This window comes from Gnatocerus cornutus, chromosome 5, assembly GCF_029298725.1.
Source record: "Gnatocerus cornutus isolate USDA-ARS CGAHR chromosome 5, icGnaCorn1.1, whole genome shotgun sequence".
NCBI lineage: Eukaryota > Metazoa > Arthropoda > Insecta > Coleoptera > Tenebrionidae > Gnatocerus > Gnatocerus cornutus.
The window spans coordinates 5583404-5609037 of NC_142237.1; the positions used below are offsets into that span (position 1 = coordinate 5583404).

General features: G+C 35.2%; 1 protein-coding gene across 1 annotated transcript in view; it reads right to left on the reverse strand.

The window, feature by feature from the left end:
- LOC148173882 (LIM domain only protein 3) overlaps positions 1-25634 on the reverse strand; it is a 198102-nt gene that overhangs the window by 22409 nt on the left and 150059 nt on the right. The window contains exons 4-6 of the mRNA XM_088036002.1: positions 16215-16491; positions 12638-12950; positions 1846-2171 (exon numbers count right to left, since the gene is read on the reverse strand). Of these exons, the coding sequence (XP_087892128.1) occupies positions 1874-2171; positions 12638-12950; positions 16215-16365 (762 nt within the window). The 5' untranslated portion in view covers positions 16366-16491 and the 3' untranslated portion in view covers positions 1846-1873. The remainder of the gene's footprint in view (positions 1-1845; positions 2172-12637; positions 12951-16214; positions 16492-25634) is intronic.

Consider the following 25634-nt stretch of genomic DNA (forward strand, 5'->3'; position numbering starts at 1 on the left):
TTTTTATTTTTGTCAAGAATTTTCTTAGGATTGTATAGGTTCTTTCAACCTCTCTAGGCTTATTCTTCAGGAGTTGCCAAAATTCTCAACCTGATATTCTATTCTCAGCTACTCTCAACAATACAATGGATTCTGCAGGTGTTCCGAAGTTCTTTGGAAACTTCAGAAATTGTCATGAATTGTTTGAGATTCCCTAGAATTCCCATGTATTTATTTAGGCTTATAAAACTTATTTTAAATGAATTTGAATATACAAAATTAAAACAACCAAAAGGTTTAAAAAAATTAAAAAAAAAATCAAACAATCTTAATATTGCAATGCGACAAAAGGATTAACGATTTTTCACATAATGCTGTAATTTTTGTTAACGTTCATTGAGATTTTAGGTGATCATGGAATTAAACAAGTCGAAGTAGTTGATAGAGCTGAAAATTCGATAAATTTGACGGGTCTACGAATTTTAGAAAAAAAATGGTAAAACTGGTAAGTCTATTTCAAACTCTCAAAAATATCGGACATAACATAACAACAGACATAAATTTTGAATGATTATTCCAATTTTCTTCCAAACCACAGAATAGATTTAAAAATAACCAAGATTTTTAGAACCTCATAATTACGCCAGAAACAAATAACAAAACACTTAATATTCAAGAAGCCTACAAAAAAAAACAATTGTGCATTATTAACTTCAATTGTCTCCTTCCAAGAAACAAAAAATTTTGTTAAACCTAACAATTGAAATATAACGAACTGTGACTAGGAGGCATTACATTTTTACAGTTGGTAGCCCTGCGGGCTATCGATTTAGTCATTACAGAACTGTCATGAGACGCATTTCAACAGTGACATCATTGAATATCAATTAATGTTGAACCTCAAAGTGATACCTGATTTCAAGTTGGCTTGCGGCATGCGGCGATTTGCGCAACTTTGTCAACCACCAAATGTAAAATGACCTTTATGTTTCCTGTGTCAAGTCAACTTTAAAGTTTTAATCACATTAAAGTATCGTTCACATTAGTTTTTCTTGACATAACGTAAATGTTGTCCAAAAATATAACACTTTACTTGCGATTAAGGGTAATGAAAAATCTTCAAGTGGCTTTGCCTTCGCGTGCATTGGTGCTTCGTGTGCGTCAAATGTAATATTAACAAATTGTGTAAGCTGGTCTAAATTTATTACTCTTTTCGCTCGGTTTATCTGAAGGTCATTACACAGTCAGTTAACGTATCGGTATAGTAATTCATCCTAATGCGACATTTTCGTGTTTGCTGAATATTACCGCGAACCGAAACAATACGGCGCCGTCCATGATTGTATTAAAGCCGCCCCTCTCACTTCTCCCCGAAGGCGACCAATTAATTCAATATTCGGTTAATTTGCGCAATCGACTACGAATGACAGATTATTTCCAGTCGTGACAGAAAACAAAACGCAAATTCCGAGGGATTATAGCCCTCGCGGCGGTTGGACCAGCACTCAGACAAGATATTGCTTTAATTAGAACATTTCATAAAGCCCATTAATGGATGTTTTAAAACGTAATCTTCCTGAAACCATCGATAATTACTCCGCAGCATTAAATTTATAACATAAAACAATACTTTAAACGCATTTAAATATCAAATGGAAGCAAGCGCTTTAAAGAGCTTTCAGACTCATTTCTACTCGGGAAAACTTGCAGAATTGCCCGCCCGAAGCAGAACATTGTTAATCGACGGAAATGGGGCTATTTACGTTTATACAGAATTAATTTAAAATTTGCTCAAGCGAAAATTAAGTAAAATAAAAACGGACCCCATCACCACCACGCGTCCACTCAACATTTCTACATTCTTACCTGGAGCGCCATGGAGGTTTGGTTCTATTCAGTCGCGGCTTCGACGAGGCCTTCCTACTTTTCCTTTGCGAACCGTCGGTGTGGCCGCCGAACTTTTAAGTAATTTGTGCCAGTCTTGTTCGCAAACCAGACTTCCTGAGAGCATGTAGTAGCGATCGCCTTGAACGAGAGGAGAGAGACACTTGCTACACACGAAACACTTGAGATGGAAAACGTGAGGGGGAGCACCAGGCTGTTGGGGTGATGGTCCTCCTGATCTCATGACGAATTCACTAGCTGGAATCACTTGGCCACACGCTGAACACGCTCCTGAGTTCCCGAACAACCTGCGGGACCATTAAGAATACGGTAACATTAAATTTCGATTGTCAAAGCAAAAATGGTGGAGGCGCCGGGATAGAACATTTGATCAAAAGTGCAACGTCTGACCTTGCAGCAAACTTTTACGAGGAAGAAGCCGGTTATCCGCTTAGGTAACTTTTTGTGACTTATCCAGTCCTAATTGATACAGAAATTACATTTGGCCGTAACGACAAAACTTTGGCCAATTACTAAAAAAGTGGAATCAGTTCGCAGATCACGCGATGCCGGCGATTCTCGAGAATCCAGCATCAATTTATTTTATAATAATAAACGTTGCGTCATAAAATTATGTTAAATTAATGTTAAAGTAAAACATTTTTTCCATTCCCAACTTTTTCCACTCGATAATCATTAAGATAACAGTAATTGTAAGGTAACTCTAATAGTAGTCGTTCCATCCTTTTCGTCTGCGCCGCTTTCGCCCTTTGCTCGATCAGACTCGCTTTAATTAGGAGTATCTTATATTGTGGAAAATACCGCGATTATCCGCGGGCACTTTCTGATTAACGAATCCAATTATAGTCACGTTGTACCGAGAAAATTATTAGTTGCGCCGTTAATTAGATTATGCCGCGAACGGAAAGGTGGATTGATTGCAAGGGCTGATCTGAGGATCTCGCGGAAAGAAGAGGAGTTTTCGATGTTGTAAATAAAAGAGTTTAAAGATGTGCTTCGTTTCCGGTTTTTTGTGAAACGCGCCTTAATTAATAAAGCTTTCCCTCTTCGAATAATTAGCCCGCGTGGCCGCAGCATGAGCCGTCAATCAAACCGATCATGTATAAGTTTCACGTAAAAATAAAACGATCAAAAGCGTATTCATTATGAAAGCTATTCAAGTGTGGCGTTGCATAAAATTAATTAGCTGCCGTGTACTAGCGTTTTAATAACATCGGCCAACTACCCTGTCACTGCGGCGGGCACTCTTGATTAATGCAGCCACTTTGCATTAACAATCCGGTAAATGCAAATTCCCATTTGACAAAAGGAACAAAATGTCCTCTGGACCCATCATAGCACAATGTAAAAACCACAACAATTAACGTTGACGTAATTTTCTCTTTCGCTGCTTGAAAATCGATTCGTAATTTGGGGTCGGAAGGTAGTCGATGTGTACTGCTAAGTACAGATAACAAGTCGCCCTGTGACGAAGATAGCCCGTGTACACATTGACTGTCAAACATCCATCCAATTAGCAAAGTTGGGGATTTATTATATGCGCATGCTAAAATAGACTCAGACTGTTTACTTTATTAGCAATGTTTATAATATAAGACCTGCGCGTACTGATAATTGCAACTATCCGAGCCAATTAGGCCGGGACCCGCTTCTCATTAAAGCGCTTTTAGTTTTCTCCCTCATCCACCTCCATAAATAACTTTTGACATTGTATACACACCGAAACGGCAATACCCAGTAATTCTAAGCCTCTGCTCAGACGCAATAAGTGCACTTTAATCGATAATAAACACTTCTGGGGCTATTAAAGCATCTATTACATACATGGAAAGTTTTTCGGCACAGGTCACCGCCACCCAGGCTGACCTTAATTTAGATTTAAATTTTATGTCTTATCGTGCACACCACCGCTTTCACATCGATAATTTTTCTCATAATTAAGATCTGAGCAGTGATAGTAAACGATTGATGACCACATAAGCCTCGCTAAATGAGTTTTATTTTCTACTAGCATTGAAAAGTTTACGAATCAAAGCCAAAGAAACGCTCGTTGGCGGTGGTGACACTGGAGCGGCTCCATGCCGACTGTAGAGGCGCCGGCGATAACGTGGGGCCGCGGGACTCTGGGGAACAACTGCCTAACTCGATTCCAGGCCGCGCCGCCGGGGGCCTCAATCAATAGAAGCGTCGCGGCGGGGACCAATTACATGCCCACTTTCCTCCTAACACCGTTTGCATACATTTTCCAAGTGCGACAAAGACTCTTTATTTCCTCCATTTCTCATCGTTCCAACACCTTTACTGATTTCTGTCAACCGCTTTCACTTTTCTGCAATATTAACGCCACGCGCGCGAGTTAAATCTGTCAAACGGCGGTGTTTAACAGATGTTGGGTGGATGTAAGGTGCGATTTTCCGGGGAAGACAACGCAACGATATTCGTTTTCAAGAGGTCCGCGCTCGCTCTCTTGAAAATTAAAGAGTGTATTTGTCGATCAATTGGCATAAAACGGCGTGTTCCACCACTTTAGCTTTAGGTCTGCTGGGTGTTTAGCGAGTCAATTGGGGCGCATTTGAGCTAACGCGATCCATAATCAGCGCTTTGTGCATTATGTATCGGGCGGTGCGTGCTAGAAAACTCGATTTGACGACGAGCCCGAAGCACAATCAGACTCCGGGATGCATCCAATCAAGCGGCTGTGCAATAAGGTCTTCGTGCCACCTTTCCAGCAATCAGACCCGACGGTTAGGCGCATTCTCGCTTTACGACACCCAACAAATTGAGTTTTCGACGAAACAATAATAAATTGTGTCCGGTGACGTGGGCTGATAATCCGGGGGCGGAATATCGCCACGTGTGTGTTCTGAGGGAAATTAGCCGGACGAAATTTTCCGGGTGGAACTTCGCTGTTAATTAGAAAAATCGTAGAAACCGACAATCCGAGAATTTATGTGGCACAATAATAATAGTTCCGTTATAAGTTTTTTGACAGAACAACGATAAATTGTGTCCGTTGACGTGGGTTGATAATCCAAAGGCGCAATATTGCGCGTCCCAGACAGGAGCGCCGCTCATGATCCGGAGTCACGTGCACGGTGAGCCCGCGCCGGAATGACAGACGTGAACATAATTTGACAGCAAATAAGAACAGGGGGATGGAAATGATTGCGAGGGGAGAAACGATTAGATAATCTAATAGAAACTGCCATGTCACAACGAGGTGTTGGTCGGAAATGCCGCCTGCAAATACTGATTGCCTTCACCCTGGTAGCCTCGTCAACGCCTAATTGTTCCACTTTCCGTTCCGTTTTGCATTAAATATTAGTCCAATTTGTAGCCTTCTTTGTCTATGCATGCCTTATTAACTCGATGAACAATGCAATAACGAAGCAAAAAATTATTTAAACCACCTGTTTGTAATGCCAGTTCTTTCAGCGTTTAATCCGGCCAAGAGAAATCAAAGAGAACAACAATAACGCCGTGACACAGACATCTAAATTATCCATTATCTCAATATCGACAGCCAATTAGTGTATTGCGGTTCGATTCACTCCCTGGAACAGAACGAAAAGACGACAGCGCGCCATCAACCTTCATAATGGAGTAATTTTAACAGAAATAAGATTATAAATTGAAAGACATTTTAAATTTGCATTTAAATCAGTATTCGTGTAATCGAGTACAGGCGGTACGAGGCTTTGTCGAGATCCGAGTTTCCTACCTCCTCTGCATCTCGTTACAACACCGCAATTCAGAGCATTTCCACCGAAATGTTTAAACTTTTGATGTATCCGCTAATCGTAAACACGATTTTTCCAAGTCCAATTAAACTAATGAATTAGGTGCATGGGTAAACACTAATTCCATCAGCGGTCTACTGAAAAAGTTTTATTTAATAAACCATGTCTATTCAATGAAAGAAAACTGTCGAGAGAAAGTCCTATCAGAAGCATTGAAAGTGTCAGACTGGAACGAACAAGATTAATAATTCGATTACTCATTTTTTCGCTTTTGTTGCGTAAGTAATTAAACGAGCCAGCAACCACTTTACGAAAAATAGGAAAAACGCAATTCGATCGACTTACAATTAAATCAATATCTAAGAGACAACGTTTTTTCCGGGTCTATGAATTATTAAAAACTAAAGTCAAGGCGTTACGTGATCGCTTAGTGTGTTATTAAATTCCAGTACTTCATTGAATTATTTCCACATTACGTAGAATAATGGAACACGACTTCATTCATTGCCGAGGTGACAAGTAACTTTTTAACAACAAATTACTTGGTAAAAAGCCGTGACAATAAATCCGGTGAATAATTTATCGTTTTGTGTCTCGTAGAAACGTCAATAGACTTTGTCTAAGCTCTCGAAATGATGGTAATAAATCAAATTTTAACAAAAATTGTTGCAGGTGGTAGATTTCAAGACAAATTAAAATTAGGATCTCTTATCTATCGATTTATCGCGGGCGAAGCGTAATTATGTAAATGCGAGATTAGAAATTATTTCTAGTCATCGAATCAATATTTGACATAATAGGATTACAAAATTAAAGCGCGGATCGGGAATTAAAGAAACTCAAAAATGCGTCAATTTGTCATCGGCGACTGTAAATTACCACAAACAGGTTACGAACGAAGACATTATAATCACTATATAAATTATCACAAACTATAAAGTTTAAGTAATTATATAAAAATGAGCCAACGAAAACTGTTCACCGTTTATTGGGGTCATTAAAGTCGACATTTTTTAATATATCGACTATAAAACCACAAATGAGGTTATATTAAATAAATAACTTATAGAACTTAATTGCTGCCGAGGAAAATGTTAGATCCGCTAAAAATTCATACTCGTTTAAGCTGGAACTTAATTAGCCTATAACTGGGATGATAATAACATTCACCTCTGAACCCAATAATGTATGATAATGAATTTCTAGCTAATATGGTATAACTAAATAATTACAAGTACCCGAGGAATTTGCAACTCTTCACCCACCTGATTACGATCTATTCAAAGTGCTTATTTTCCGTTGTCACAATTCCACGTGGATTTTAATAAAACACACCTACATCGTGATAAAAAATAAATTTAAGGCCCGAGTACGATTCTTATCTCCAACTAATGAGTACCTCGCCTTTTATGAGAGTGTAATAATATACGCAAAGAAATCAGTTAATAAAACTATTGTGTTCCACACCCTCCCACTAAATTAATTTTCGGATTGCCTACATTCTTTGAGCGCCGTTGCATTGTTTATCACGACCCCAGAATTATTAATTAAATTCCTATCAAGTATTTTCATTGTTTCAAATAAAAGGATCTTAACCATTCTGTAATAACCGTGACGGTGTAATCACCCTAGGTGATTGGTTGGACGTTGAATATTTTGATTGGACTTGCGAAAAAACGAAATGCGCACGGTGAAAACTGCGTAATTAACGGAGAAGGTACAAAGGGATGATTTTTGATTGAAGTGATACGACATGCTAGAAAATGGAGAATTAATTAGTAAGTTAGACAAACGTAATCGAAACGTCAAATCAAAGGCAGTATTTTAGCTGCGATGATACGAGTATGCAAATCAAATGGTGCAGTCCGTTTTAGCGGTGAAGTGAAAGGTCGAGTTTTGTTAAAAATCGGATTTCACTTGCTGGCCAGATCGCAGATCCTTTCCATTTTTTGGATTTCTAGATAGGCAAACAATTTACCTATCAAAATGCAATTTTCATGTACAACTTTGTATTACTTTTGATTACGTCTAGACATCTTTTTTATTTGTCTTCAGGCCAAACGCAAACGTCAGGCAAAATTATGTTTGAAAAAATACAAAATAATTGAAACTTAATTCTCAAAATTGAACAATGAAAATCCAATTATATTTTGATTGAACACAACAAGAACAATGGAATTAAAAATTAAAACAGACAAACCTTCGAGTTGCAAAACTCTATAAAAAAATTGCTGTCGAGTTAATTTTAGCCTTGTGGTGAAAAGAAGAGAGTTTGACACGAGTTACCTTGTAATGTTGGTTGCATAAAATCAGAGACCGTCTCTGCAAATAATTGTATGAATTTCGCCATCTAAATTACTTGTTGATTTGGTTTTCTCGCGTTATAGAAATCCTTTATTAGAAGTATAGTAAACTGCGTTATCCTCAAAACGAAATTAGCACCTATAAGGATTCGGTTTCCAAAAGCAAGTACCGCGCCTCCGTTGATGTTTTAATAGAAGCATTTGTTTGAATGGTCGCGTTAAAATAACGTGTTTTCACAAAACCACTTACGTTTGATGTTCTTTAGCGAACGCTTTTCAGCGATGATTGAAGTATGTGAAACGATTTAACGAAGTAGCGTTGACAAGGCTCGCTAAGTGAATGCTAATCGACACCCTCTTTAAAACTTCTTTACATTCTGCACGCACCGGTCGCGAGGGGTGGCATTTCGTCAATGGAAAAATGACGGAAATCGCTTGCGTTGCCGGCTTATGTTTACGTACATGGTTTATTATAATGAAACCGAGTCGTGATTAGATTGTTTTTGTGGCGTGTGATAGTGCATCGATCTGCATTGCGGTCTGTTTAGAACCGTCTAATTTATTAGCATAAGCTGAATACGCGCCGCCACGACTTGTATCGATCGATCAACCCCTTTGGAACAACACCCGAGGAACAAATCCACTCGACATTGCTTATTACCAGAGCTGTAAGTGCCCTAATAGTTGGACTGGGAAAAATAAGAAACAATACGGGATAGCTATAACTGCAAAGGGAAAACAAAAGCTCTAAAAGGAAACTTACTGCTAACTGACCTCGAGAGGGAACCTCTTCAGCAAAAATTCTCAAGGATACGCAAACTTTTCCTCGACTTTATTCTCTGGACTGATTATTTAAAGAATTACAGAATCTAGAAGAATCCGTTGAACTACCGGTTTAACCCATTACCGCCCAGTGTCCTACATATAGGACAGCCAGTTTACAATTTTTTTAAAGTACTTTAGAATTGTTTTTTCTTTCTTTTCTTTTGAGTTTCCATAACCATTTTTTTCAAGCAAATGGTTGTTTCAGTTTTTAGCAAAAAAATATTGAAAAACCTCGGTTTTCAGTGCATTTGTATTTAATTTGTTTGATGTAAAATGATAAACTGAATAATTATACAATTTGACTTATGGATTATTACATGTAAGCTTCATTCTTAACAAAGCCACATATTTTGCTGTCCTATACAGGGTGTTATGGAAATGAGTACACAGAATTAAACTGGTAAGAGAACTCACCATTTGCAACAACTTTTCTTAATAATTTTTTTTTGAAATTGCATATTTTTAAATTAATTTCCCCCCCCCCTACATTTTGACGAGTCGCCCACCTACCATTGAATTGCTATAAAATTGAAGAACAAAAAAGCATAAAAAAACTCTGCGTTATCAGTTCACTTGTAAAACACTTTATTAATGACCATTCTAAACTAATTTGCGGTGGTGTTTAGAACTATTAAGTTTAATATAAAATTAAACATTTTGAAAATTTACAAAAATTGTATTCAAAAAAATCATAACAGGTTATGAAATTAAATAAACAAAATTTAACCGGTTAGAACGCATCAAGATCTACAACTTCTCTAGATATTTTTTTCCGTAAACGCATTTTGATTTTCGCCTTTTTCCGCCCTTAATTTGGCCAACCGTTCGATATCTCTAAACAAATTCACTTTCATTTCCGCAACGAGGAGGCTTTTTGACTTAAACCTTATCACAACTTTTTGTCATAAAACCGACTGATCAGCTGTAATTTAATTAGAAACGCTCAGTTTGTTGTGAATTTTCAGTGTCAAAGTTATCAGATCGTTCTTAAAGTGCAAAAGGTGGTACAAAACGGTTTATACCAACATGGAATACACGAATATGGTGCTTCTCTATGGGGAAGGTCAGGGTAAAGCGTCTGTACAGTGCCCGTGTCCCAATGGCTAAATGTGCACTTTGAAAACAAGTGGATAGGTAGAAATGAACCAGTGTTGTGGCCCTTTCGTTCGCCAGACTTAAATCTCTGCGATTTTTTCTTGTGGTTACATATGAAAGAGTTGGTGTACGCGAACCCCGTGAATTTAGTGGAAAAATTAAGTGAACGTGTGAATGCTGGGGCTGAAACAATTCCCTAAAACCCAGCGATAATTGTGAGAACACCAACGTCAATGGGCCCAGAGAATTCAGACATGCATTAACAGTGAAGAACGGCATTTTGAACAATTTTTATAAACAAATTGTTCAATTGAGTTTTCGTGATTTTATTACTGTTTTTTTTCCTACAAACAAATGAGCGACAAAGTATCAACCTCATGTAACCACTCGTTTTTATGAAGCAATAGTTTTTGTCGCATAGACGAAGGTTAGTATCCTTAATGCATAGGCGGGTAACGCTTTTCATAGCAAATTTTCATTGATTTTTAATTTGAAAACGAAAGCATTTTGGATTTTTTTTTATTAAGAAAAGACGTTGCATATGTTGAGTACTCTTACCAGTTTAATTTTGTGTACTCATTTCCATAATACCCTGTATATAGGACACTGGGCGGATACGTCAAGTTTACAGAAGTATGTCTGCGCATATTTTTCTTGTCGAATTTTTACATATTGCTTTACCAATGCAAACAATTTTATTCTTAACTATAAAGGGGATGATAGTCTTCATAGGGGAGGGGGGATGATTATATAATATACTTGGAAACCTAGAAATTACATAGGTAAGATTTGGACATAAAAATAAAGCAAAAATCAACTCTGGTCGATCAAAAAGACTTTCAAATGTCCAATATAACTCGTAGCATATTTTAAAAAACTTTTTCTATTTCGCGTTCATAATGAAGATATTTCGATACGCGTTTGAGGGTATTTCGGTATCGTAATGGACCAATCCCGTGCCAATATTTCCAGGAACTTTTATTTTTCTAAAGTTTGCAGCAGACAAACCGTCAACCTGCCGTCAACGTTGACAATTTAGATTTTGGTTTTGATAAACCATGATAAATCGATCAATACACTATTATTTCTTTTTGTACTTGGCTTAATAATTCATCGGAGAAAAACTCTTTGGATGCAAGAGAACGATCATGATCAAAATCTTCGCTCTCTTGGCTCCCTTAACCTCAAAACGTCATACCTGTCAAACTGACAGAAATTGGATTTGGCTACTTCGAATTTTTTTCCCGAACATTTTGCAAATGCCAACTACCCTAAAATTCCCTAGATTTCCAAATCAAGTGTTTTCGTTTAAAATAACGCGAAATAGAAAAAATAGCGTATGATACTTGTTGATAATGCATTTTGCCGCACTTACTACTTTATTATCGCTGCGCTCGTCGTGTCCTAAAAACGTGCGTGCGGCAAAATGTTCATTATGAAACGCGTTTCATAATATACTATTATGAGTCGCAAAAGTTTAAAATTTATTACACTTAGAACCATAAGGTGTTGCAAAAAGGTACTTATGATCACCGATTTGATGAAATGAGCAAGTTTTCAATCTCAAATTTTTCCAAATAAGCTTTTAAGGCTAGAGGTAGTAGAAAAAAAAGCCGGACACTTCCAATCATGGATTAAAAAAATTCTTACCAATTATGAGAGGGATTAAACAATACGACTGGTTACCAGATAAATATTCCATTCAAATTAGAAAATGAAAAGTGGTCCAGGGCGGTTATCACAATAATGATAACAATCATCTATACACAAATTTTATATAATCTATCCCATAAACTTTTTGCCGCTTTTGATTTTCGAAGAATTGTTGCGAAACTATGAAGTTCAGACTCTAGGGGTTGCATCTAACTTAAGGGATGAAAGAAAAATTTATGAAAAAAATTCTTTATGTTATAAATATAATATACAATCCAGCATAGAAGGTTTTGAGTCATGTTATATTGATCAGTAAAATATATTACCTCTATTTGTTTAATGAACGTTTCTACATGAATCCGCCCAGTGTCAGCTTAGAAAAAATAGAAGACAAACATTTTTTACTCAAAATTTTTATGTAGGATCGGTATCTAAACTAAACCTCATAAGTAAAATTTATAAAAAAAAATTGTTATTTCTGGTAGCGGGCGTTAATGGGTTAAAGTCGCAATAAATTCGCCAATAAGAACCGTCTTATAATAAAGCTAGAAAAGGCTAAGCTTTAAATTATCCGCCCAGTGCAGAAACTTAATTAAATCAAATATTAACACAATCATTCCAAAGCAGTAGTACACGCCGTAGCTTGATTAAACTGTGTTGTACGCTTTCAAATATTTAGTCGTTCCATCAATCCATGCTCCATCTCCACTAGTATTTTTTCAAATTATAAAAGAGAATCCTGTTGCTTATTGAGATTTGCGGTTTAGTCGTCTCAGTTCAAGATGAAAAGCAGTTTGTTTGTTTTCTTATATACACTTGTATTTTACTGCAAATTGAGTAAAATAATAACCTCTGGTGCGAGAGGAAGAAGTGTGAAACTTTTGAGCTTTTTCCGAGCGTGTTTTTTCTCGGTATAATCAATTCGCACTCGTAGTGTTTTAGGCTAGTTCCCAACAAACCACCGCGTAATAGACTATAAAGTAAACGTTTTATTTAATAACCGCGGAGTGAATAAAATTACAACGTGAGAATCTCTTTCGCGAACAACATGCAAATACTTAAGATTCCCCACGCGTAATAATACAACCGCTATTTTCGTCGCGGACAATTCCCCAAGAAAGTGTCATGTACATTTACCTCGTATAGTCCTGTTTGCAGAGGATCATTCCACCTTTTGTGAAGCACGATGTCCCGATGTCTGCTAACATAGCCGCGCAACACGAACACTTCAAACAGCTATTGTGCCAATAGCGATCTAACGCGTGCAGAAGGAAACGTTCCACTATTTTACCACCGCACCCTGCACATACTTTCACAGTGCCGTTATTATTGTTATTGTTGATACTTGGATTGTGATGTTGGTGGTGAGGACCATCAGACTGCCCGCCGCCGAACGAGGGATGGGGGTGATGGTTGTGTGGATGACCTTCGTGGGGGCCGGTTGGGTGACCTACAACAAAAAATCAATGGTAAAATCACGCAAATTGATAAATTACTGAAAGGAAAGCTAAGAATGAAAAGCAGAGAATAAACAGAAACAAGATGACACAAATGCACAAAATTTAAGTGACTACAACCTAAATTTTTGAATAGGAAGAAGAAAAGCGGAAACGAAGATGAATGCAACTGTAGTAGGAGCTGAAGCTAAACATAACTAAGAAGAAGTTGACAAGAATAAAAAAAAGACAACAAGTAAACAAGTAAATTTTTGATTTTCGAAAAAAATACAAAAGATAATTTACAAAGAAATCTTCAAACTCTTTTTCAAAAAAAGAATGCAAAAATTCGTACTGTTATTTGTGGTAAATGTTAAAAAATACAACACAAATAGACCAAATGCAAATTTTTGGATTTACACTACCACTTTTTTTATTTTTTCTTACACATTTTAGAGTAAACAATCGACTTATGGTTCTCATGCCAACTTCTGGTAAGTGTCGAATACACTGGAAGTAGCTGTCACTTTTTCAAAACGCTTTACAGGGTTCGGCAATACTTGTGTCCACCCCAAAAATCGTCTTTAATTTTAGAGACGAAATTTTGAAAATTTGTGTTCGCTCATAGATGACAAAGCTCTACGCAAAAATTTATTTTTGGTAACAGTTTGTTTGGCGTCACGACGCTTAGGAAGTTTAATTTTTAGCGATTTTTTAGTTTTTGTGGAAATATTCGCAAATTCAATTTTTTTTCAAACTGACTGACCTGACCTGGCAAATATTTGGGATTTTATGTTAAATCTAATGCAAATTTTGTTTAAAAATTGCGGAAAAAAACGATATTTTATCAAGTAAGTTTTCAAAATTATGACGCGCCAGTGGCAAACTACGTTTACACCAAAATTTCACAAGTCACTTCATTTACACATATAAAGGTAAATTTTGATTAACTCATGCATGTTGCACTTTTTGAACAACAGAAATCGTTAATTAATATCGACAAAGTGACAATTTCACTAAGTAAAAGTTTGGTTTCAATCTAAAGCGAACCAAAGAATAGATGTCATTTGTGACACAAGATATTGACAGATGGGTGTAAACGTAGTTCCCAATTGTGACGTAATGAAATTGGAAACTAACTTGATAAAACAGCATTTTTTCCTCAAATTTTGAATACAATTTGCCCTAAATCTAAAATGACAACTGAAATATTTTTAACACATGTGTATTAAAAAAAATTAAATTAGGGGTTGATTTTGCAAACCCCCACAATTAGCTAAAAATTATATTTTTAAAGCGTCGCGACGCCAAAACTATCAGTAATAAAAAACAATTTTTTTTTGTCATCTTCTAGAGTTTTCAAATTTTCAAAATTTTATATTTAAGATTTAAAATTAAAGACAAATTTGCGGGTGGACACAAGTGTTGCCGGACCCTGTACAGGGAGTTTACAATTTTAAATCCATTTTAGCATAAAATAAAATGTAAACACTTTTCTGTACAATAGAACACCCCATATTAAAAAAAATGCAAACATTCCAAAAATATAAAAATTATAGACACTGTTGGATTACAAAATTTTGAGTTTTTACTTTTCGTTTGGCAATGACAACGTGTCAAAAAATTGACAGATTTCACTTGTTTTTTTTGGTATTTGACATGTTTCAAATCTGTAAAAAAAATAATCTGAAATGGTTATTTTAGTATGCCAATTGTTCAAATTAAATTCTGCGAAGACTCCAAAAAACCAAAAATATACAGTATGTTACAATTAAAATTACAGTCACTGGAAGTTAATAGTCAAACCAGAATAAACTGGTAAAATATCAAATTTCAACTGTTACTCCTTCACTATAAACTTTAAACTTTATCATGGTGACACACCCTGTAAGAATTCAGAGGTAAAAAGTCCAGATTCCAAAGCTACCAACTGCCATAAATTTTCCGACTATACCTGCTTAATTCCCCAATTTTTAGCCGATTTAAAACAATTTACTCCTGTAATCAGTCTACTGTAATCCCATGCAAGGGTGATTATTTGGCCAATTATTTGTAATGATCGTACTTCAAATTATCTTGCCACTAATCACTAATTTGAAACAATATTGAAATATGTGCCACACAACAAAATTGCTCTCAAAGTTGATAATTGAACTCAAAAAATTGGTCAGTAAATTACGGAGCCGGCGAACTCCAAAAATTCATCAGTTTAAAGCGTAAAGAAGCGACCACACCAAAGCAACAGTGAGCGACTTTTATGTCTCTGTTGCGTGTTTCTAGAATTGTTTCTAAAGAATAAATTTGTTGATGACTATTCCAGTTGGTTCTATAAGACACCCAGATATCGGCTCACTACAACTAGTTTTCGTCTGGGCGCTCCTTCACTTTTTTTATGAAAAATCTTATAGACAGAAATAATAAAGATGATGATGATAAATAAATTTAGAGTTTTGGAAACCTGAAAGAATTTTTCTTGCATTTTCAAAGATCCCAAACGCATCTTTTGCCTGTGCTTTCGTAGTTATATTCATTTCCGTTGTTTTAAAAGCTTGGTGAAGTCTCAAGAAGAATGCCAAGAATTTCTGCCGCCTTGTCATAAAAGAGGCTCCTTGTCATGTCTTCTAATAAGATGTTGGCCAAACCTCAAAACTTGTAGGTATGTATAACTGTGCAGTGTCTGTTTCCAGAAAAAATAAAAAATTACTTTGTTTATTTGGTTTGGTGGCGACTATTTATATTAAGGTAAAATCTTGCCAAAATCCGCACATGATTTTAATATACATCTTAGTCATAAGGCTCGTTAGCACTAACAAAATTTATTTCCAGAAATATTTCAATAGAACTTAAATTGATAAATTTTGGAAGCAATTACGTAGAAGATTCTTACTTTCATAAAATGTATATGCATGGAGACCTAGTATATTTTTGTATCAAAAGAACCGAAATTATAATCAAAGAACAATTGAGGTAAAACACAATACAAATTCTAATCTCGATTGACCTTTCTGGGCCTGTTAAAAATAAAAATACTTGTTAATTACAGATAAAAAGACATTTTGGCGTGATTCGTTAAATAAATTTGTCCCTTGTCCATTCCCAAAATAGTCCTCCAACAACAGAATAAATTAGTTTTTATCAGCTTCAGACACACGATTTAAATTTGTCAACCTAAGCATCAAAATAATTTAAATTGTACTCAAAAAATGCAGTCTTCTAATAAGATGCACAAAGCGACATGGCTGTGTATTGTGGGTTGCAAACAAAATCGGGTACTTTACCTAGAGGACCGATTCCGTGTCCGTTCGACTGATGCATGCGTAGCTGCGGTGCTCCAGGTCCCGGATGGCCGTGATAGTTGTTGTTATCTGGCGACGGAGGATGCGGAGACGTGAGCTCCGGACCTCCGTAAGGATGGTAGTGAGGGTTCATAGCGGCGAGGGCGCTGGCTGCCAGTTTGCCGGTAATAGCGCCTTCAGGAGCGCCCACTTTTCACACAAGAATCTATTGGAAATTGTTGAAACCACCGACGTCAGTGCTAATGATTTCACCGGCCACCTGAAAAAGAACAAAATAAATCAGAATTCTTGCTGAAATTGTTTATTACAAAGTATACAACATTGTTATGTCTATAATCGTAAATCTAGCAATAAAGTTCCCGTGGCTTGTTTAGATCGTTGGAAACAAATTAAAAATAACGCGGTCCCGAAGAAAATAATACCAATATAATTCTCAATAATAACACCAACTGATTGCTGCAATATTATTTTCTCTCGGATAATTGGTATAGTTCAGCCAAGTTGGTCTGAGCCACCATAAAATCATAAAAATTAGACGGCAGCCACAACCGAACAGTTTGCGGTATTTTGTCATTTATGACGAAACATCTGGTCTGTTTAGGGATGCTGTTCTTATCGCAGGGTGCAAACTTGAGCAAATAAACCCTCATTATGTGCACTTGAGAATCTTTTGAAGCTGTCCCGTTGCGGTAGCCCGCAAATTTTTATGCTTTTATGGTAGCTCAGACCAAGTTGGCTGAACTATATATCAACTTCGTGTTTTGTATCGTCTATTTTTAAACGTGAGTATGATTTATACGCTACAAAGCAAAGATATAAATCGGAAAAATTCATCTACTTTTTCGTGCCTTGCTAATTCCTAATCAAATTTGTTCCTCGCCCGGCGGTGTAGAATTACCAACGGATATGTTCATCATCAATTTAGACAATGTATGTTTTGGCATTAAAAAGGGGTTGGCCGTTTTGCGAGCCGACAGACTCAGGTTATTTACGTACGACTCCAAGGCTGTGTAATTTGTAGCTCCACTTACCGACATAATAACAGTCGTAAGGTGGTTTACCTACAAACTTATATTTTAGTGCTTGGACTTGTGGTGCCTCTGACGCCAAGTCCCAGACCGAAAGAGCACCGTCAGAGGCGGACCCAACATCGCCAAATCCACCATTAAAATCCGACAGACAAGATTCTCAAAACGTTCGAGTTTAATTAACAGTGAAACCGTTCTGTTTTCTAGTATTACCTATAATTAAAAAAAAATTAAAGTGTCTTATCTGAGCGATTTGTGTCCCTGTTGGCACTCACTTTGATTATTAAAATTCAGGTCGGGGAAACCAATTCGCCCAAAGTGGAGAAAAACATCGATCATTAATTAAACCTTAAATTAACACCACCTGTCCTAAAAATGATATGGCTGCAAATTTCCACAAGTCCAATTAGTTAAAAACGCGGCAAATTTTTCGATTAAAATAAAAGCTATTAATTTGATTTCTATCACAAAAAAATGTAATATCCGCATGTTTAATTCACGCAATTTATTAAAAGATAATTATTCCCGATTTCAATAACAAACAGACCGTGCGATGGTATCAACAAAGTCGATATATTCCCATAGCATGAGAAAGCTATAAGCTCTTAGATGATCTTAATCAAATAGTGAATTAATCTTCATTAAAAGTAACTTAGGAACCATATAATGAACAATTAAAAGGAGCCGCCTCTCGTTTTCCTTCCCGCAAGTTTATACTTTGCCTCAAGATTTTAGTTTCATTGGCGTAACAAGTGGGATCTCGAGAGATTTGCTCGCCGCCTCTAATTCATTTTACTCCTTTCGTCTTTTTTATTGGAATTTACACAGTGTTCCAAGGAGGGATTACTTTTGAATGACTGTAATAATTTCACGTGTGACGAGTTAATTGCTTTGTAGGTATCCGACGAGGCGAGTTGCATACGAAATTTAATTACAACTTAATTTTTCGGTGTTAAAATAATATCTAATTTTCGTTTTTTACGGACAGGGCGAGCTTTAAAAAGCAATTACCTTCCCCTTCTCTGTAACATAATTACCGTTCCCTATTCGGAAAAAATCGGTCCCTACTCGATGAAATAACCGTTCGTTTCCCACCCCTAACTGTAATAATTTCTACGCCCCGGCTCTCACACTGCTCAGATTGTAATGCAATATTGCTTATATTGTAATTCCGCGCAATTTATGTTATTTAATCATACGCAAAAGAATTATGAATCACGTTCGAACGCGTTGTGCTGCGACATGTTTAATAACAGTGGCGGTTCCTTAGGGTTGGGACTGGCATAAAAACCAGTAATTGTTTAGAGACATGTGTCAAAAGTCGTAATAATAAAATGGGAACAATTTGTAGTTTTAATTTAATCGTCTTACAAATTTCATTCAAATTCTCCGGTTGCTTCGCATCATTATATTGAGACTCTAAGATCCTAAAATTGTACAAATGTCTGCTTTTTTTAAATCCGCTCAAACAAATGGTATCTTTCAGATTACAAATTCAGACATTAATTTTTCAAACTTCTGAATTTTTATGTTTTATTTTTTATAATTTTAAATGCTGCTCCACCACACATTGGACCTGTTCACTACTAATTACTGGTTTTGCCTAAATTCAACGTTTTGCAATTTTGAGCGTAAAAAGCTCCTATTAAAACTTGCTAAATTGTAAATTCTTGAGTGAAGAATGTTAATTAGTAGATATTTTGAAAGTTGGGATTTTTAAACTTTCAAATTGAACCTATTTTGATTTCTAGAATTTTAAAATGTTTTAATCACAGCCTAAAGATTCCAAAAATTTACTAATCTTCAGAGATTCAAAATGTTTTATATTCGATTTGCTGTTTATACATTTTTTTAATGATAATAGAAATTTTTGAGATCAAAAACCAAAATTGAACACTCAATTTTGTTTTTAATTCTAATGGATCACAATTTAAAACCAAATGTCAATTCAGAGTAACAAGTGCTTTAAATGCAAATTATTAACAGAAACTTTTAATTTTTTCACATTTTAAAATCTTGCTGTTTCTAGAAAATTGTTCATTAAAACTGGAAACTTAATTTTGTCTTTCTGATCGACTTAAAAATAACGTCCATATTCTCATTTCTTCTTCTTCAGTTTTCAACTTTTTTTGTCTTGCAGTTGTTTTAAACTTGTGTTTTCTTTTTAGTCTCATATTCTTCTTTTATTTTGCTATTTTAACGTTTTTTTCTTCAAATAAAATAGCAAATATAGCAATCAAAATGCTTAAAAATGGAAGAACATAGAAGAAGACATTCGTAATAAACTAGATAACAATAAAGAAAATGATCAAAAATCAGAATCGGAAATCAAAACTAGCACAACCTGAAAAATGAAAGAAAACATACATTGTCAATCAATTTCTGATCAAGAGTGATCATACACTCAAAAATAAGTAAACAAAGAAACAAAGAAGATAGTAATCAAAATAGAAAAGTCGAAGTATCATAAATCAGAAAATTTGAAGAAAAATGGACGAATTCGTTGAAACATAAGAATCAGAATGTAACGCGAAAAACTCACTTTGTAAACCAACTCACATTCGATTTGCTTTTTATACATTTTTTAAAAGATAATAGAAATTTTCTAGATCAAAAACCAAAAATTAACACTCAATTCTGTTTTTAATTCTAATGGATCACAATTTAAAAGCAAATGTGAATTCAAAGTAACAAGTTAGTTTGCTTTAAATTCCAGTTATTAACAGAAACTTCTAATTTTATCACATTTTTGCAAAATTGCAAAATCTTGCTGTTTCTAGAAAATTGTTCATTAAAACTGGAAACTTAATTTTGTCTTTCTGATCGGCTTAAAAATAAGGTCCATATTCTCATTTGTTCTTCTTTAGTTTTTAACTTTTTTTGTTTTGCATTTGTTTTATATTTTTGTTTTCTTTTTAGTCTTATCTTCTTTTATTTTGCTATTTTTACGTTTTTTTTTGTTGAAATAAAATAAATAAAACAGCAAATATAGCGATCAAAATGCTTAAAAATTAAAGAACATGGAAGAAGAAGACATTCGTAATAAACTAGATAACAATAAAGAAAATGATCAAAAATCAGAATCGAAAATCAAAACTAGCACAACCTGAAAAATAAAAGAAAACATATATATATACTTTGTCAATCAATTTCTAGTCAAGACTGATCATACATTCGAAGATAAGGAAACAAAGAAGATAGGGATCAAAATAGAAAAGTAAAAGTATCATAAATCAGAAAATTTGAAGAAAAATGGACGAATTTGTTAAATCAGAATGTAACGCGAAAAACTCACACTTTGTAACCCAACTTCTAATCATTTTTACAGGTTTATCCACTCGGCAAAACGTGCTCATTTTGAAAAATTCCAAGTAAATACATGTGTTAAGAAAAGTAAGATAAAATTTGAGAATTCACAGATATTTTGCCACGATAAATAACAAATAAATTAAAATCTGGATCAAATCAATAATTCCGTACTTTTTCTTCGGGTTCATAACAGGCCGCGGTTTATCTTGTGTCACTTTAATAATTGTGCTTCCTGATAAAATGTCAACAATTTTTTACTATACAAACGTTTCTGTTATCGAGTAACTTTTTGAACTCGAAAATCGGTGCAAAATCGTTAAGGCGCCCCGAAATTCCATTGGGTGGCCATTCCACGTTAAAAATTGTAATATTGAAGATAACACGACGAAAAGAAGCACGTGTTTGTAGGCTGATGCCGCGACGTGGTAGTTGATAGTGTATCACATCGATAAAAAGTAGTTTCGCGTGTAAAAGAGCGAGATCTAAATAAATCGAATCAATTATAGAAACGTTTAAAAGGTAGTAATCGAGCCACTTACAAAAAGCATAATAATCCTGTAGTGCAGCTCCACAAAACAAAGCCATTCAAAAATAATTAAAAATAGTCCCAAGCACTCATGCACGGAAATAATTACACACACGTTCACAAACACAAAACGTACACTGCACCAAAGAAGTGTCTGAAAAACACGCGAACGAAAACCCTGAAGAGTTATTCGAAGAGGAACTAAACTGGTTGACACTGCTCGAGAACAGATTAGATCTAATCGCTAAACATTTTATTGGCGAAGTACCCGATGATCGGCACAGTGGTAACCGACCGACATCGCGTCCGTAGACCTCGAAAGGGAGAGCGGTATTGGAAAGCAATTTGTGAATTGTGGAACTTGAAGACTACAACAGGGGATGCCACCCCATTAGAATGGCTGGGAATGTGGTGGGGGACGCTAACCATAGCCGGGTATCGTGAGATACGACTTTGGGGCTTAAACGATACCCGTTAAACTTATACCTCTAATTTGTCTGCAGATCACCTATTGGATAATTGAAACTAAACCAGCACGTGATGCAACTCTGCGGATTATTTGTAAACAGTGTCGGGTAACATCCAAAATGCGCAAAAGCAATTAGAAAGCAGTCTTAGCGTCATTATTAAAATAGTGAGGAGAAAAAACCGGCGGTAAATTGCCTTTATAATAAATTAAGCAACAGAATAACGCCAGACAATTTATGGTCGCCACCAGCTGAAGACCGAAAAGGGTGAGAAAGTCCTTTTATTGCACACTAGAGCTAGCTAAAGTAAGCACAATAGAGCGAAGGGCCGTACTCGGAACTAACCTGTAGTGCCACAAAACCTAGTAGTCAAGTTTTAAATTTACGATGGACAAATTAAGGATGGCAGAATTTATGACCATAGGTAAATATCGAGCTTTTAAATCCGAGATGCGATTTGCGAAGAAGAAAAAACCGGTGCCAATATTGAGATAATTGGAACAAATTAGAGACAAGCTTTAATCGAAGCGCGACTCGTTCTTTTCCGAGGAAATTGAGTATTAAAATTAGGAAAGGCAATAACTTGAATAAATCAGACAAATAATAATTAAAGAAAGTCCGTTTAGAGTGTAGGAGAAGCCATTTAGTAACATTGGCATTTCAAATTAGCTTTAAAAATGTTTTGAAGAGCTTTAATAATTCCGGAGGAAATATAATTCTGTAGTATTATGCGGGTTTTTATTTTCCTGGAACGGAGCTATCCTGTTACATTATACTGTAACAATGGTAATTTGCAATCGCGGGATTGTTGCAGATGAATTCCGAATTTAAAATTGCAACTTTTTATTCCTACAGCTGTTGTTACGAGTTTAATTTAGTGGTTTGGTGCAATTTCATACATTGTCCTTAAATTGAGATGTAGACAAACAGACGCTGGCCGAATTACGGCTTCCCGCAGACGATTTCGGATTAAAAAAATGTAAATCATCATCAGGAAGTTCGTAGTTTTAACCCATTACCGCCCAGTGTCCTATATACAGGGTCCGGCAACACGTGTGTCCACCTCCAAAATCCTCTTTAATTTTAAAGTTGCAATTTTGAAAATTTGCATACGCTCATAGTTGACAAAGCTCTAGAAGCTGACGCAAAAATTTGTATTTTATCACGGTTAAGAAGTATAATTTTCATCGATTTTTGAGTATTTGCGGAAATATTCGCGAATTCAATTTTTTTTCAACATATCTGTGATACAAACATCTGAGTTTTTGTTTTAAATCTAATGCAAATTGTGTTTAAAATTTGCGAAAAAAACGCTGTTTTATCAAGTTAGTTTTCAAAATTATGACAGCGGAGCGGCAAACTACGTTTACACCAAAATTTATCACTTTATTCACTCTTATAAAGGTTAATTTTGATTAACATGGGCATGTTGCACTTTATGGACACCAGAAATCGTTAATTAACAACGACAAAGCGACAATTTCACCAAGTAAGACTTTTGTTACAATCTAAAGCGAGCCAAAGATCCATCCTTCCATTCCTTCCATCCAAAGGATGGATGTCATTAGTGACACAAGATGTTGACAGATGGGTGTAAACGTAGTTCCCAATTTTGACGTAATGAAATTGGAAACTAACTTGATAAAACCGCATTTTTTTCTTAAATTTTGAAGACAATTTGCATTGAATCTAAAATAACCGCTGAGAAATTTTTAACACATTTATATTGGAAAAAATTAAATTAGGGGTTGATATCACAAACCCTCACAATTAACCAAAAATTAAATTTTTAAGGCGTCGCGACGCCCAAACTAGAGCAAAAATTTGTATTTTTATCACGGTTTGTTTGGCGTCGTGACGCCTAAGAAGTGTAATTTTAAGCGATTTTTGAACTTTTGCGGAAATAATCCCAAATTCAATTTTTTTTTCAACATAACTGTAATACAAATATTGAGTTTTTATTTCATAAAACAGCATTTTTTTCTCAAATTTGCATTGAATCTAAAATAACAACTGAGATATTTTTAACACATTTATATTGAAAAAATAATAAATTAGGGGTTGATATCACAAACCCTCACAATTAACTAAAAATTACATTTTTAAGCCGTCGCGACGCTAAAACTATCGGTGATAAAAAACAAATTTTTGCGTCAGCTTCTAGAGCTTTGTCAACTGTGAGCGTATGCAAATTTTCAAAATTTTATCTTTAAAGTTAAAGGCGATTTTGGGGGTGGACACAAGCGTTGCCGGACCCTGTATAGGACAGCCAGTTTACAATTTTTTTAAAGTACTTTAGAATTGTTTTTTCTGTATGTTTTAATTTTTACCATAAACTACTGCCTTTTGACTTTCCATAACCATTTTTTTTTCAAGCAAATGGTTGTTTCAGTTTTTAGCAAAAAAATATTGAAAAACCTCGGTTTTCAGTGCATTTGTCACTTCACCGTATTTAATTTTTTTGCTGTAAAATGATAAACTGAATATACAATTTGACTTATGGATTATTACATGTAAGGTTCATTCTTAACAAAGCCACATATTTTGTACACGTTTACACCAAAATTTCACAAGTCACTTCATTCACTCTTACAAAAGTTAATTTTGATTAACACGGGCATGTTGCACTTTATGGACACCAGAAATCATTAATTTACATTGATAAAGCAACAATTTCATCAAGTAAGACTTTTGTTACAATCTAAAGCGAGCCAAAGGATAGATGTCACTTGTGACACAAGATGCTGACAGATGGGTGTAAACGTAGTTCCCAATTTTGACGTAATGAAATTGGAAACTAACTTGATAAAACAGCATTTTTTTCTCAAATTTTGAAGACAATTTGCATAAAATTTAAATTAACAACTGAGATATTTTTAACACATTTATATTGAAAAAAAATTAAATTAGGGGTTGATATCACAAAATCTCACAATTACCTAAAAATTAGATTTTTAAGGCGTCGCGACGCCAAAACTATGAGTGATAAAAAACAACTTTTTGCGTTAGCTTCTAGAGCTTTGTCAACAGTGAGCGTATGCAAATTTTCAAAATTTTCTCGTTAAAATTAAAGACGATTTTGGGAGTGGACACAAGTGTTGCCGGACCCTGTATAATATAATACTTGGAAACCTAGAAATTGACATACATGGGTAAGATTTGGACATAAAAAAAAAGCAAAAATCAACTCTGGTCGATCAAAAAGACTCAAATGTCTAATGTAACTCGTAGCATTTTTTAAAAAACTTTATGAGTCGCAAAAGTTTAAAATTTATTACACTTAGAACCATAAGGTGTTGCGAAGAGGTACTATGATCACCGATTTGATGGAATGAGCAAGTTTTCAATCACAAATTTTTCCAAATAAGCCTTTAAGGCTAAAGGTAGTAGAAAAAAAACCCGGACACTTCCAATCATGGATTAAAACAATTCTTACCAATTATGAGAGGGATTGAACAATACGACATGTTACCATATAAATAATCCATTCAAATTAGAAAATCAGAAGTGGTCCAGGGCGGTTATCACAATAATGATAACAATCATCTATACACAAATTTTAAATAATCTATTCCACAAAATTTTTGCCGCTTTAGATTTTCGAAGAATTGTTGCGAAACTATGAAGTTCAGACTCTAGGAGTTGCACCTAACATAAGGGGTGAGGGGAAAATTTATGAAAAAAAAATCTTTTTGTTATAAATACAATATACAATCCAGCATAGGAGGTTTTGAGTCATGTTATTATATTGATCAGTAAAATATATTACCTCTATTTAATGAACATGAATCCGTCCAGTGTCCTATATATAGGACAGCTTAGAAAAAATAGAATACAAACATTTTTTTTCAAAATTTTTATGTAGGATCACTCTGGTATCTAAACTAATCTTCATAAGTAAAATTTATGAAAAAAAAAGTTATTACTTCTGGTAGCGGGCGTTAATGGGTTAATTTGTGCTCGTTTACATTACACATAGCCCACTAATGAGGAACCAAAATTTTCAATTCTCCTTCAGTGGCTCATTGCAGATCAGGACGATAAACGTTCAGCTTTATTATAGCCAAGGTGA